The sequence below is a fragment of the Bos mutus genome, chromosome 28 (genome assembly GCF_027580195.1).
Source record: "Bos mutus isolate GX-2022 chromosome 28, NWIPB_WYAK_1.1, whole genome shotgun sequence".
Taxonomy (NCBI): domain Eukaryota; kingdom Metazoa; phylum Chordata; class Mammalia; order Artiodactyla; family Bovidae; genus Bos; species Bos mutus.
In genome coordinates this window covers 14767140-14781303 of record NC_091644.1, presented here as the reverse complement: position 1 = coordinate 14781303, position 14164 = coordinate 14767140, and the positions used below count along the sequence as shown (strand labels likewise).

Genomic DNA, 14164 nt, shown 5'->3' with positions numbered 1-14164 from the left:
TGCACTGTTTTATTTTATTAGGGCACAAGAAGAAACTCAAAGCCAGTGTTGCGCTATCATAACCATCCTTCACCAAGAATTTTGGCGTGTCTCCTACCCTCTTGTTTAATGCCTCTGTTAGGCTTCTGTGATTTCAGTCAGTGCTTTTGAAAGCAGACTGAAGATGAAAAGCCTGACTGGATTCAGGAGATACCTGCATGTGTGTGCACAGCACGTTTTGACAGTCGGTTTTGATACAGGGCAGGCATGTGAAGGATGGTGATGCCTCAAACTTTGGTCTTTATTCAGACAGTGGACTCAGACTCTGTCTCTAGACTGCCATCATAGGTTGTCTAGCCTTCTGGAACCTCCTGACCATCCTAGGAGTGAGCCACTGCCCCACAAACCACCAGAAGATGAACCTTCACCAGCAGATGAACTCACCAGAAGATGAAGTCTTTATTATGATGAACCTTTTATTATAGAGACAGACTGAACTCTCTTTTGCATAAAGAATCTTTGGATTGGGTCAGGGAAAATCCACCTGCTAAAGGTCATCACCAGCTCTCCCTGCCTCTGCCTCAGCTAAGCCCCCACTTGCTATTTACATCTCAAGGTCACCGGAAACAAGGCCCCCAGGTGCAGGCTGGTTAGGTGGGCCGTGCCGGCCAGAGGGTCAGGATTCCAGGCTGCCCACCAGGTCAGAGCCGCCCCGTCTCCCGCCCCAGTCGGTTGTCCAGGACCTGGAGCTGCCGGAGGAAGCCCGAGTTGGGGCAGATATCGCGGTGGGCCTGCACTGTCTGGATGGCCTCCACCAGCGTCATGTTCTCGCAGATCATGAGGAAGGCCAGGACAACTGTGGCAGAGCGGCTCACCCCCATGGCACAGTGTACCAGCACGCGGCCTGTGGGGAGACCCAGCTGGGCATCAGGCACCCATCCCCGAGGGAGTAGGAGATGCTTCTGCCCAGCTGTCACAGCATCCCTTACTACTCAGGCCCGAAAAGAAAGGGACTCGCTCGAGGTCATATAGCATGTTAGTGGCAGGGCTAAGGGTAGCAGCTGGAATCCCCTTCTCCTGCTCCAGGGTGCTTCCTTTGCCACAGGCATCGTTTGCAACTCTAGCATGGTGAGGGTCAGTACTCCTGGAGTCCCCTGGGTTTGCATCAGATTTCGCGGGTGTCCACCCACCTCCCTGTCCTCCATCCTTCCCTCTCCCCTGCCCCTGCAGCTCCACACCAAGGCCTCAGCATAGAGGAACCCACTCCAGAGCCCTTGCTAGGTCTTGGACCTTCTGCCAACACCTGGCCTCTTACTGAGGGATATGGTTACCCTGATGACCACACTGGACCTTAGTTATATCTATGATTGTTAGTCTCAAGGGTGAGGTTCCCCCCAAAGGGACTGCTCACTAAATGCTAGTAGTGAGCCCCCTGGGGTGGGAGGGTTGCTAAAGGATCCCACCATCCACGTATTGGAAAAGTAGATAACCCCAGATCCCGCCTGCACCCCTCTCCATTCCCATTCTTTCCCCAGCAGCTGACCTTGGGGAACACTGAGGGCGCTTCGGATGTATCGAGCAACAGGCAGAAAGTAGACACTGAGGTCAAAGAAGGGGTTGTCATCAGCCTCGATGCCATAGTACTCCAAGGGCATTCCGCGGTAGAACTTGGCACCTGTGTCCACCTGAAACTTGCCTGCGGCAACATTCACAACATGTGTGATGCCCAGCTGGGTCAACTTGTTCTTGTCCCGGGCTGCGTACCTGGAGGGACACAGGAGGAGGTGGGGTAGAGCTCACTGAGTCTGCCCCGGCTGTGCTGGAATTCACCCCTTGGCCTCCTCTGCTGACCTCTTCCAAGGGTAGAACCTGGAATCAGTGAACTGGTCTGATTCAGAAATGAAGGGGCTCCATTTCACTCAGGCCAACTTTTCTGGAGGGCAGTTCAGCCACATGCATTAGAAGCCTCAAAAACGCGCACTTGCCCCAGCCTCCTAGGAACTTAAAGAATTCCAAATGTGCTCACAGACAAATGTAAACTGTATCTAGTGACATTTAAGATAGAGAAAAAGTGGGGGGCAGGGAGAATCACTAAATAGCCTGTAAGAGGAGACTGACTATTGATACAGCTGAATGAAATACCGCACACCCACTAAAATGTGGCAGATAGATGCAGGGGAGGAAGAAAAGGTGTTGGTACTATCCTGAGAACCTATGAAAAGAACAGGATAACAAAATAGAATGTCGCTTAAAAGTGCATTTAAAGTATGTTGTGTGGTTCCATTTAAAAAGTTTCCTATATAAAGCAGATTACAAAATGAGATTATAAAATGATACCATTTTTGTAAAAAAAAGAACTGTGAAAAAGCATTTATGTATGTATGTGTGTATGCATTTTTTTTTTAAGTCAAGGATTTTATAACTGGTTATCTGTGCATGTAGGGGAGATACATATTTGTCATATTGTTAATAAGATATTGATCTATATTTTCTAAATATTAAAGAAAACTTATAACATCCACATATATTCATCCATATGTTCTAGATTTTAAGACAACTTTTAGGGAAAATGACTCATATTGCACACTGTGTCTATATATATATCCTAGAGAAACATGTGTGGTTCCCAGGGTACATGTACTAGAATGCTTTTAGAATTTCTGTTTATAATAGCCCCAAAGTGGAAACAATTCAAACAGAATGGATAAACTGTGGTATTTACATGCAAATGAATAATATATAGCAATGAACTGTATGCTACACATACTGCTGGCATCTCCCAATTTTGAGCAGATGACGCCAGGTACAAAATACCCAACATGCCTCGATTCCTATCACTTTAAAAGCTGGGCAAAACTAACACAAGTGGTGAAACTGTAAAGAAAAGCAAGGAAATAACTATTTCAGTACTCAGTGGTTATCTACAGGGGAAAAGGTTATGCCGAGAAGGGTTCAGTGGAGGCTTCCGGGGCACAAGTAATGTCTTATTTCTTGACCTGGGGTCTGAAACTGAGGCTTTGTGCACTTTCTTGGATATGTTCTAGTTCCCCAAAGTAGTAACAGTGTAAAAGGAAATAAATATGTGAAAAGAGATGGTCGGAGGCAAAGAGGGTGCCAACTCTGCTCCTCACAGGCTCCGGGCAAGGGTCCCCTTCTGCTCCCCCCAGCCCCCACCGTGGCTCGTACTTACGCGTCTCCCAGGAAGAGGTTGGGCCAGACTTCATTGATGTGGTTCAACATGGCAGCCCGACGGACCCACAGTAAGCGCTGCAGCGAGGCCAGCGTGGGTGGCTGGTAGGGGGACACCCGGACTGACCCATGGATCTTGGGCCTCCGGAGGTCCTGCTTCTGCAGCGAGTCCATCCTAGAACAGAGTGGACACTGCAGTGGCAAGGGGCAGGCTCCCCACAGGTGGGTCCAGCTGACATGGAGGCCCAGGCATGTGCATTGCCCAGGTGCCACTGGGATGCTTCAGAAGGGCCTCAGTTATCTCAGATGAGGTTATTAACCAGCTCGACTGGGGCTGAGGCCTAGACCCTTTCCACAGGAAATCAGGAGCCAACCCCTTGTCACCACTGTGGAGCCAGGAAGCCCTCTCCCCTACTCTCTCCAGAGGCCCCTGGTGTTGGAAACTTTGTTCAAGGGCCCCTCAAAGCTCCCTGTCGGAGAAGGCAATGGCACCCCACTCCAGTACTCTTGCCTGGAGAATCCCAGGGACGGGGGAGCCTGGTGGGCTGCCGTCTATGGGGTTGCACAGAGTCAGACACAACTGAAGTGACTTAGCAGCAATCCAGTGCAGACCCCACCCCTTATGTCTCTGGTTACTTGGGAGTTTGTAAGGATGAGAACTCCAGATGGCTGTGGCCCACAGAAGGCACTTAGACCCCGACAACCGGGCAGCTCATCTCAAGCCCCGTTTTTCTGCTGCTTACAGGGCTGGTCCTCAGGCTCCCATCCCTTCCCACCTTCAGGTGCTTGAAGGTCAGAGCCCAGCTCTGGAGTTAAGGAGCCTGGGCTATGAACTGACCCTTGTTGGCACTTCCCTGCTGAATGCGCTGATGCCTTTTGGGCGCTGGGGCCTCATTCATGGAAAGTCCCTATTTTACATAGGAGGAAGCTGAAGGTCAGAGAGAATAATTGGTTAAGTGATGCTCAAAGTTGTATGGTCACTAAGGAACAAGGCTAGGGTTTCAGTCCCATTCTTATGCCTTCAGGTCCATCCCCCAGCCTTCGCATTACCCACTTTGAGGACTCCAGAGTGGTTGCTAACCCATCTTTCTCTACAGGGGAGCCTGCTGTAGCTGTTCCATGTCTGCCTATAGGCCCTGGGATTTTCCTCCTTACCCCTGTGACTCAGGCCAGTGCTGCAGGTCAGGCCTCACCGCGGTGGGGTGGCTCGTATCAGGAGTCAGCTGGCTGAGGGAATCCGAGACCCTGCAGAGCTGGGATGTCAGTGGCACCAGAACCTGGGCCTGGTGCTGGGCTGGGAAGGAGTGCCTCTCTTGGCTAACTGGCCCTGGCCCCTTCAACCAGTAACTAGGGAAGGTACAAACTGGGAAGAACTTCTTTGTTCTGTGGTTGGCGGTGCCAGGACCAGGAAGAGAAATGGGCACCCAGGAGGCCACTGGCTTGGCCAGGCTCACCCAGCGGGCAGTGGGAGGGCAGGGCGGAAGCGAAGACCCGGCTTTCCCTTTCATCCCACTGTGACCTCTCAGGGCAGGCAGAGTGGCCTGCCACCTACCTACGGCATGGTCTGGGGCCAGGAGTGGGGAGTGGGTGCAGGGACAGGACCCAGCACGTGAGCAGAACGAGGCAGGGGCAGGTTCCGCCTGGAACACAAATGCTGTGAAGCGGCTAGAATTCCAGGTCCTCCCCTTGGAACCGGTGGGGGTGGGGCCTGAGAGCAGACGCAGGCCCCTGCGGACTGAAGTGCAGTCCTTCCACACCTCCGGACCCCTCTCTGCTTGGTGTCTCTTTGGGGTTAAAGGCTCTTGGCCCTGGGAGATGGGAGGCTACGTGAAGTGGTAGGAAACGAACTTTAGAAAGCGTGCAGAGAGCCTAACCACAGCTCATTCTGAGGTCAAGAGCAAGTCTTAGCTCCTGTCTGGGACATGATTTCTCTTTCTTATCTTAAAGATACTGGCCTTGCCTGCTTTAAGAAGTATCTGGAAGGTCTGATCTGAGAATGAGAGAGGAGTGGCTGGGTTTGCAGAAACTACAGGGAAGAGCGAAGTGTATATTGTTGGCTATATTGTTGGCGTGCGGAGAGGTCGACAGCCACATGGGTCTGGAGCTACCAGCTGGGGCAGCAGGAGTCCCAGGTGGGGTGAGATGGGGCTTTGGGAAGCCTTGCGGGCGCAGCTGCAGGCCTCTGAGCTTGGTGTGGGGTAAGGCCGCCACCCAGTGTCCAGTGGGTGTCTTGCAGCTCAGCTGTGCCTGGGACCGGCAAACTCCTGCTGAGACAGAACTTGTCCCTGATCCTCCTGGAGGCTCCTGGGAGATGGAGGAGCCAGCAGAGGGGTTGGGGATGAGAGCTGCTAGGCCACAGCCCAGCCTCAGCCTCCTCAGGGTCTAGGCCCAGGTCTGGAGAAGGGGGCCTTTTCCTTGAACATAGGAGTACTCGTTGTTAGGCCTCACCTTGGACCTCACACCCAATGCTCATGGATATACCCGCTACGTGTCTGCTCTATCCTGCGAGGGCCCAGCCCCCACCCAGCGACTCATCCGTAGAGCTCTGGGCACACCCACAGAAGGGAAGTTGGTGGCTGCAGCAGGCCCTGGTTTCTGCCATCCCCAGATCTAGACTGAGAGTCCTGCCTGACCCCTCCTCCTGCATCTTCTTGGCCACAGCTGGGTGAAACCTGGGCCCGATGTCCAGACAAGATCGGGTGCGTCCAGGGTGACGTGGCTGTAGACGTGGGCCCCACGTCCAGCAAGGATAGGCTCTGCACCCCGCTCCCTCCGATGCCCCTTCTGCCTCCTTCCTGAGTCTCCCCCTAAGCTGAGCAGCTGCCCCTGTGGGCGGTGCTCTTTCCGCTCTTGAGTTGCTGCTGTTTACAAGTTCAGACACCTGTTTTCTGCCTTTGTGCCCCTCCTCCCCTCTATGTTGCTGTCGCCGGTGCCTCTGTCTCCACCCCCTCACAGGAGCTCATGCTTCCACACAGCCCCCCAGCACACCACCTGACATGCCACAGCCTCAGACCAAGGCTCAGGCCTCTGCAGGGCAGGGGAGCAGCTGTCTGCCATCCACCCCCTCCCGGTCTTCCCTCCTGCTCATTCTCTCCTCCCCCTCCAGGCAGACCACATGGGACTGTAGCCACAGGAGAAGTGGGGCCAGAGAGCTCAGGGCAGGACAAGTGAAAAGTCTGGCGAAGGAAGCCTTGGGGAGGGTGGCAGGCAGGCGGCCAGTGGGGAGCTGCCTGTGACCCTGCGCCCTGCGTGCTGGCCTTGGAGGAGGGCAGACCTGGGCCAAGTTCTCAGGTCTGGAGCTGGGATCTGAGTGGCCTTCTCAGCCAGTTTTCTCAGTGGAGCTGCTGTGAGAATGCCATGAGACAAGGAAGTGTTAAGGGCACCTCCCCCAGTGTCCACCTCCTGGTAGATGCCGAATAAATGGTGCATCTTACTCTTATTATCATCACTCTTACCCTTTGAAGCCTCAGTCATATCCCATGGGACAGTGAGGCTTGGTCTCTCTTTGTGTTCCTTAATTTGTCTTTCTCTATCCAGTAATGGTTATTGTATTTACCACTAACTAAGGATACGCTTTGTATCAGACAGAGCTAAAGGCTTAAATTTTTCTCACTGAATTCTCACAGCACCCTTATGAGGCAGATAACATTTACTATCCCCATTTTTACAGATGAGGAAACTAAGGCTCAGAAAGATTAAGCTCTATGCCCAAGGTCACACAGCCAGTAAGCACAGGAGCCAGGATTCAAGCCCAGGTTGATCTGATTACTAGGCTTCATCTGTGCCTCTATCTCCGACCCAATCTCTCCGCTAATCCAGTGCAGCTGCCTCTCCCACCCCCGACATGCACAGGCACAGGTGTCCTGGCCCTCTTTACCCAGCATGCTCTGCAGCCCCCAGAGTAGGGGCACTTACCCACCTGTGGGGGTATTTGGCCCAGGCTGTGGTCTTCTCTGACGGGCACTTTTTGCTCCCAGCTTTCAGACGCCTGTCTCTGCACACTTGATGCTGTTTCTATTTTTTGATTGGAGTTTAATTATAAAGCATGATGTGCTGCTCCCCTCCTCTGGCCTCCCCCTGCCACTCCCCACTCCCCCACGGGTCTCCTGGCACGGTCATTGCCAAGCCCAGCCAGGCACCTGGCCCCGCTGGGAGCAGAGGCAGTCTAGCAAGGGGGTCTGCCTGTGGCGTGTGTGGATGTGGTCATGGATTGTGGGGCAGGAGTTAGGGAGATGGAATAAGCCTATTGGGAAGGTTCTTTGGTCTTCATGGGGAGCACGTGGAGTATGGGCAGCAAGTTAAAGCGAGAAGGCGTCTCCAAGGGGGAGAGCGGGGAAGAGAACAGCCAAATCATGTCCCAGCTGGCAGCGCTGACACCAGAACCCAGGCCCAGGGGCCCCTCGCTGGGAGCCAAAGGTTATAGGACTGGCCCCAGACTAAGATCCAGATCAGGCTGAGGGAAATATGGGCAGAAAGACAGACAAAGATCTAAGTGGCACTCAGAGCAGGTCTTTGGAACAGGCCCGGCCTACAGTCAGAAACCGTGCGTCTGGAAACCAGCCTGTTCTCTGTGAACCCCTTCCCTCCCCCAGAAGACACTCCTGGAGCAGACCTCACCATCCCTTTAAAGTCCCTTCCAAGGCTGACAGCTCAGTTAGACACCTTGGATTTGGGTCTGTTAAGAAATCTCACTCTTCAGAGACCCTCCTCATATACCCATGCTTCAGTACTCTTCTCCACTCACACCCCCAGATGACCGCCACACAGATGATTACCTGCAGCCACGCCTCCTCTGGGTCTCTGAAGCCCGAGCTCCAGCAAGCTGGGCTCAGCCCTTACTGTGGCTCCCTGAGCCCTGGCGGGGGCTGATGGAGGCAGCTGTGGCCACAGGCTATCAGGAGCACTTAGAACCGCCCCTCCACTCCCATGTCCCCCCACTCCTAGGGGAACTTAAAGCCCCTGGGAGAGGAGTCCTCAGGGCCTGGCTGAGAGGGCAGCCCCTTCCCACCTGTGAGAACTGGAGGCCATGGCTGAGAGGGAGTGCAGGCAGCAGGAGGAAGTGGATGGAGTTGCAGGCTCTAGGGCGGGCCCCGCACTGGGCTCTTACCATCTTCTGGGTATCCACGTGGGCCACAACCTCCAGCAGCACCAGCAGGGCCAGGGCAAAGTGGCAGAGCCCCATAGCAGGGAGTAAGGCCCAGCTCTGGAGGAGAAATGAACTCCATGTTACAGGCAGGTAAACCGAGGCTCAGGTTGGCCGGGACTCACCAGGGCAAGGACAAGAGCTGCCAGCTAAACCTGCTTCTGCCTTGAGCCCCTGTGTAAGATCAAGTGGGTTATGGGTGCCAAAAGAGATGAAGAGGCAAGTTTGAGGCCCAAGGCTCTTGAAGAGAGATGACCTGTCCCCAAAGCCCCCTCACTGCTGAGTCTTCAGCCCTAGGACTACTGTGTACAGTCACACAGGTTGCTCACTGCACAACTCTTGGGGACCCCAGCTTCACAGACTATTTTGTGGATGTAGCCCCAGGAATTGTGCAAGGCTATAGCCCAAGTGACTCCCCCAAAGCCAGCTGCCTGAAAAGAAGAATGCAGAGGTCTGAGGTCAGAGGATTTAAGGCCCCAGGCTGAGGAAGTGGGGTGACTGCGCATGATCAGAGATGTGCTGTTGTCCCAGTTCCCAAAACCTGCCTAAAATGAGCAAGATGGGAAGATGCTCTTCCCATCCCCCTCTCGGCTGCCACACCTGCAGAACCCACACAACAGTTTCCCACCCAGCTTTGCCTTAGGCCTAATCCCAACCCCAGCTATAACCCCTATTTTCTTTCCTGGCATTCACCCTCGAACTAACCGAGACCTCCTTCCTGCCCCAATTCCCAACCCCAAGATGCTCATCCTCCTAACAGCACATGGGAAAGGGTTGATATTGCTCACGTGCTCCCCATGCATAGGCTGGTTATGCATTCGGAGACAAAAGCAGCTCTTATCGGTGGTGGGCAGGGGGGAGATTCGTTCATGTCCCAGGGAGGCTCTGGCAGGAGGAGAAAGCTGCTACTCTGCTAACTCCCAGAAGAGCCCAGGACAGTGTCCCACTTCCAGCTGGCAGCCCTTCTGAGCCACTGGGTGGTGGGGCACAGCCAAAGTCAGGGTTGAGGAGAGATGAAGGAAGGAACAGTATGGGTAGCAGGAGCTGGAGTTGGGATAGGGGAAGTGGAGAGCATTTCTGGAGGCTTAACCTTCCCTCAGATGGCCCTCAGTGGGGATGGAATATAAGGAAGATGAGCTGTTGGAGCCAGACAGGGACAGCCCCAACATGGGCATGGTGGGAGAAGAAGGGCAGTGGGCATTCTGCAGCTGCCTCACAATCTGGGGGCCCCACAGCCTCTCCATCCCCAGGAAGAGACACCCCTGCCTCCTCTCAGTTGAGCAGGAAGAAAACACAGAGCTGATGCCAAAGAAATTACAGCAGCACCTTGGCAACCATCTGTGGGCTGGGAGCCTGAGATGCACCATTGCTGCTGCGTAGGGAGAGCCAAGCTCCTTCTACTGGGCAGCTGGGGAGACTGGGGCCTCTAGCAGGAGGGAGGTGGCTTGGGCAGAGGACATACAGAGATACAGGGGATCTGTCCCTTTTCTGCAGCCTAAGGCCTGAGGGCTTTTGCTCCAGATGCACTGAACATGCAACAGGAGGAGGCAGAAGGTAAATGGATAGACTTCAGGAAGGCTTTATGTCCTATGGGGTCCCCAGAATCAGAGAGGGAGGGAGGTTAGGGAGGGTCCTTCTGCAGATCTGAGATCACACTGGGTGGGGTATGAAGGTAGAGAGCTGGGTGCTGAGTCCAAGGCAAAGAACTGAAGGCCGTGACGACAGGAGAACTTTGTATCAAGCAGGGCTTGTGTGAGGAGGTTGTGGCCAGCGGCAGGAGCACGTTCTCTTTCTCCATTGTGGGAATGGATGCGCGGGGCTGACATGATTAACTAAACCTGGAGCAACAGCTGCAGCCACACGTTTCACCAAGGACTGGGATCCAGACCTGAGGGGAGGGCGTGCAGGGGTGTGGGAAGGGCCAGACAGCCCTCAGGTACAGGACCAGCTGTGCTCCTATCTTGGTGGGGTTCAGGTGAACCCCACAGGCTTTTGGCCAAGGAGGTAGGGCAGGTCAGCACCAGGACCAGTTTGGAAGGCCTCACCTCTTCCATTTTATGCTTCCCACCCCTTTCTTTCCCAGCCTTTCCATCTTCTCTGGCTCTGGAGAATCTGTGGGTGGGCTGGGAGTAGGGGGAGGGACTGGCGATCAAGCTGCCTGAGCCAGGCCTAGGATGGGAATGGGCCAAGCCCCTTTCAACCCTCTCTTCCAGCCCCACTCAACCCTGAAACACAACCTCTGAACTGCTCTCATTCACGTCCTCTGCCAGGCCTCACCCAAGCCCTTATTCTAGTTGCACCCTTGCCCTCTGCCCAGCCCTCACCTGACCTTTCACTTGTCACTGCACCCAGCCTTGGCCCCTCACGCCCTGCCCAACCCTCACCTGGCCCCTCAGCTCCGGCCTGCACCCCGCAGCTGCTGGTCCAGCCGGCAGAGCTGGTGAAGGAAACCTCTGTTGGGGAAGACCCATCGGCGCTCCCTCACGGTGATCACCGCCTGGCGCAGGGAGAGCTGCTGGCGCAGCATGAGGTAGGCCAGGACCAGTGTGGCGGAGCGGCTCACCCCGACCACGCAGTGCACCAGGACCTTGGCTGAGGAAGACATCCTGCTGAAAGACCCTTTCCCACCAGCCAGCCCACCCAGTGGCTGAGGTGGGGACCCAAGTTCCTTCCCTTGCTCTGCTTTGGGTGTATTCTGTGACCCTCTGCAAATCACTCAACATGTCTGGGCCTCCATTTCCCAATCTGTCAAGTGGGTATATCAGCACCTCTTATGCCTACCCTTGGGATGGGGTACACACACCCCAACACGGCTTCTAGGACTCTCTGTGGGCTGGCCCTGCTGACCTTGCAGCTCACTGCAGGCTGTCTCACCCCAGCTCTCAGCTCTGGAAACACTGGGTAACTTGCAGTCCCTTGAAGCTGTCGCGGTCCCTGGCCTCCAGCCTTCCCACATGCTCTTTCAACTACTTGTAAAAGTCTTTCCCTTCTCTCAGTCTGACTAACATCTACTACTCATTTGTCAGGATTCCACTGAGATACGGCTTCCTGACTACTCATGGTATCACTTGGATCACAAAGCAGCTCATCCTTTTTGCATGGGGCCCAATGAATACTGTTGTAGAGGGAATTCCCCCCAACTTCCTGATCCTCTGAATCCAGGACCCTGTCCTGTGCTCCCATCGCTCTTCACTTTTACTCACTCACCTGAGTAGTGCTCAGATGTAATACTTAACATTTTGAATGTCTTTCCACCAGGGACCCTGCTTTGCTTAAGGCAAGTATCTAGTGTCCCCTTATCTAGCTCCATGCCTGTCACAGAGAAGATAATAAATAGTTGATGAATGAATGGGTGAAGAAAAATGAAGGTCAGGATGCTTTGGATTGAAAAGTGCTATGAGCCACAGTCTTGTCTTTCCCATGACTCAGATGAGAAACCGAGGTATAGAGAGGAACACTGGCTCATCCAGGGTCGCGTAGCAAGGGGCACAGCTCTCACCCAGGATGAACACGAGGCAGCTTCCCCAGGCTCCTTTGTTGCAACCCAGGTATTAGAAGACTTTTTTTTTCCATTTGAAAGTACTTTGGGGCAGAAACCAGACATCTAGATACCAGATGGCAATCTCCCAAGGCTGAGAGATGCAGAGAAAGAACTGTTTTATTGTTTGGGAGACCTGGCTTCCAGCCCCAGGGCTGCTCCTAACTCGGGGTATGACCTTGTACTTCAAAAGGCCTTCAAAAGGCCTCCCTTTCCCTGTCTGTGGAGCAATGCTACTGGATAAAGTGCTGGGACACTGAGCAGAGGATTTTAAAAACATGATGACTTTTTACAAACTAGGGATGGGAGGGCACTGATGTTAAAGGGGAAACTGGACATCCCCCCATGACTGAGCTGGGTAGAGCATGGGTTCAGATGCCAGGTCCTACCCCCAGGCGTGCTAAGGGCACGGTGGATGAAGTCAGCTGCAGAGGAGAAGTAGACACTGATGTCGAACTCAGGAAGGTCGTGGGCTGGCACCCCCAGGTAGCTCACACTGCTGCCATAGAAGTCAGGGCTGCCCTGACAGTAGAGGCCCCCGTGGGCGGCATTCAGCACGTGGGTAATGCCCAGCTTCCATAGCTCAAAGCGGTTATTTGCTGTGGCCCTAGGGAGGGGAGGAAGGGAAGCCATAAGGTCTGGGAAGGAGGCGTTGTCTGGTCCCCTGCTTCAGAGCGATGAATCCATTAGGGTCCAGAAGGAGCCAGAGGAACTTGTGGGGTTCACGGCTCACAGCCTCACCCAGGAGCTTTCTAGTAGGGGAGCTGGTAGTACAGGGATGTAGCTTTAGCCTCTCTTTGCTTCCTGAGGCAATCCACCCCTGCCATGGCCAAGACAGGAAGGAAAGGATTGCTTCAGCCCTAGGACCCAGCTGCACCTCCATTCTTGCCCCATGCCCGGCCCTGCACATCCGGCTCTTCCTGGCCACTACCTCATACCTGCTTCTAATCTGCAAATATTTAAAGGTGACACCTTCCTTGATTCACGTCCAGTCAGCCTTCCTCACCCAGTCTGTGGCCAGAGGAGGAAGGCTGGAACCGGAAAGGGGAGCTCTCTGCCCACCCCATCTCTCACCCCAAATCACCACGATTCCCGGTCCTTTGCCCCACCCCATCCCCAAGACCCACCAGTTCTTCCTGATGTGCCAGAAGACTCTGGGAACCTTTGGGAGCTCCCTTCTTTCAGGCAGGCAAAAGTCCCTGCTCCCCCTGGTGGCTGCACCTGATCACTGCACTGTTCCTAGCACGAAGGGGTCCTGGAGAAAGTCGCTGGCTTGGGAAACTCAGAGCAGAACCAGTTGCCCTTTCTCTCACCCCAACACCCCATCTCTGGTAAAGATCCCAAGAACTGTCTCTCCTTGTCCTCACCCCCACGTCCCTTCAGCCAACTACCACTCACGCATCTCCTATGTAAAGGTTGGGCCAAACTTCATCCACGTGGCTGGAAGAAACCTTCCCTGCCCTCAGGAGCTCCTCCAGTTCCAGGACGCTGGGGCAAGGCGTGGCTTCGGCATCTCCCCTCAGCTGTGGGAGCGAGGCTTCCGCCATGGGCCAGCCCACCCACCCCTCTGTCTCTGTGGTCACTCCTCTCTGCCTCTCCAGTGTCATTCCTCCTTCCTAGAGACTGGCAGGGACAGGTGAGACAGCAGCAAGTGACTCAGCAAATTACAGGGGCCTCCAGAGAAAACAGGACGTTTTCCTCCCCAAGTCACCTCCTAGCCTAAAACTGCCTGACAATAGAGAATCAGATATGTCTCTGCAAGTCACTTTACCTCTCAGCCTCAGTTTCTTCATCTCTCAAGTAAGAATTATAAGGATTAGCTGAAACAAAAGATACTCTGAGTCCAACACATAGTAGATGTTAATAGATTTAGAGTCCTGTATAAGGCTATTTGGTTCTGAGGACTGCATTAAGGTAGAGATCCAGGTGCAGGAGGTGGTTGGCTCCAAGGATGCATGATGGGAAAAGTTCTTCAGGTCTGGGTGGGTCACATACTAAGTGGAAACTGTATGACTGTTGGATGAGCTTCTGGATTATGGGACTCAGGGGAAGTTTCCTGAGGTACAGAGTCTGAGAAATGTGGAGAGGAGGCCTGGAGGACCTCATCTAAAGGGTGCCCACAGGGTTTGTGGGGGAAAGTTTGAACAATAGTTCTGTTATGAAGATGGCTGATTTCTCAAAAGAGAAGGCTAAAATGTGTGCCAGAGAGGCAGAAGGGAGAGTTGAATGTTTCCCTCGACCTTCTGAAGACCCAAAGAAAGGGCTGTCATCAAAAATATTTTTGGGTGGGAGGGAGATTCCTCTGCCTATAAGGG

The 14164-nt window shown here is 54.0% G+C and overlaps 1 protein-coding gene across 9 annotated transcripts; it reads right to left on the bottom strand.

The window, feature by feature from the left end:
• Nucleotides 1–414: 414 nt before the first annotated feature.
• DUSP13A (dual specificity phosphatase 13A) lies at nt 415–13445 on the bottom strand. Of its 9 annotated transcripts, none has more exons than XM_070364486.1 (8): nt 13248–13440; nt 10696–10903; nt 8276–8371; nt 7088–7182; nt 4324–4413; nt 3170–3343; nt 1523–1743; nt 415–883 (listed from the first exon to the last, which is right to left on the bottom strand). In XM_070364486.1, the coding sequence occupies exons 1-8, from the start codon at nt 13394–13396 to the stop codon at nt 681–683; spliced, it is 1236 nt and encodes a 411-aa protein (XP_070220587.1). In that variant the 5' UTR covers nt 13397–13440; the 3' UTR covers nt 415–680. The 9 variants fall into 9 exon arrangements, 8 of the variants coding, with proteins under 8 accessions (XP_070220587.1, XP_014338424.1, XP_070220589.1 ...); XM_014482938.2 differs by having other exon boundaries at nt 8177–8371; nt 13248–13439; XM_070364488.1 differs by lacking the exon at nt 13248–13440 and adding an exon at nt 12239–12378 and having other exon boundaries at nt 8177–8371.
• Between the last annotated feature and the right edge of the window lie 719 nt (nt 13446–14164).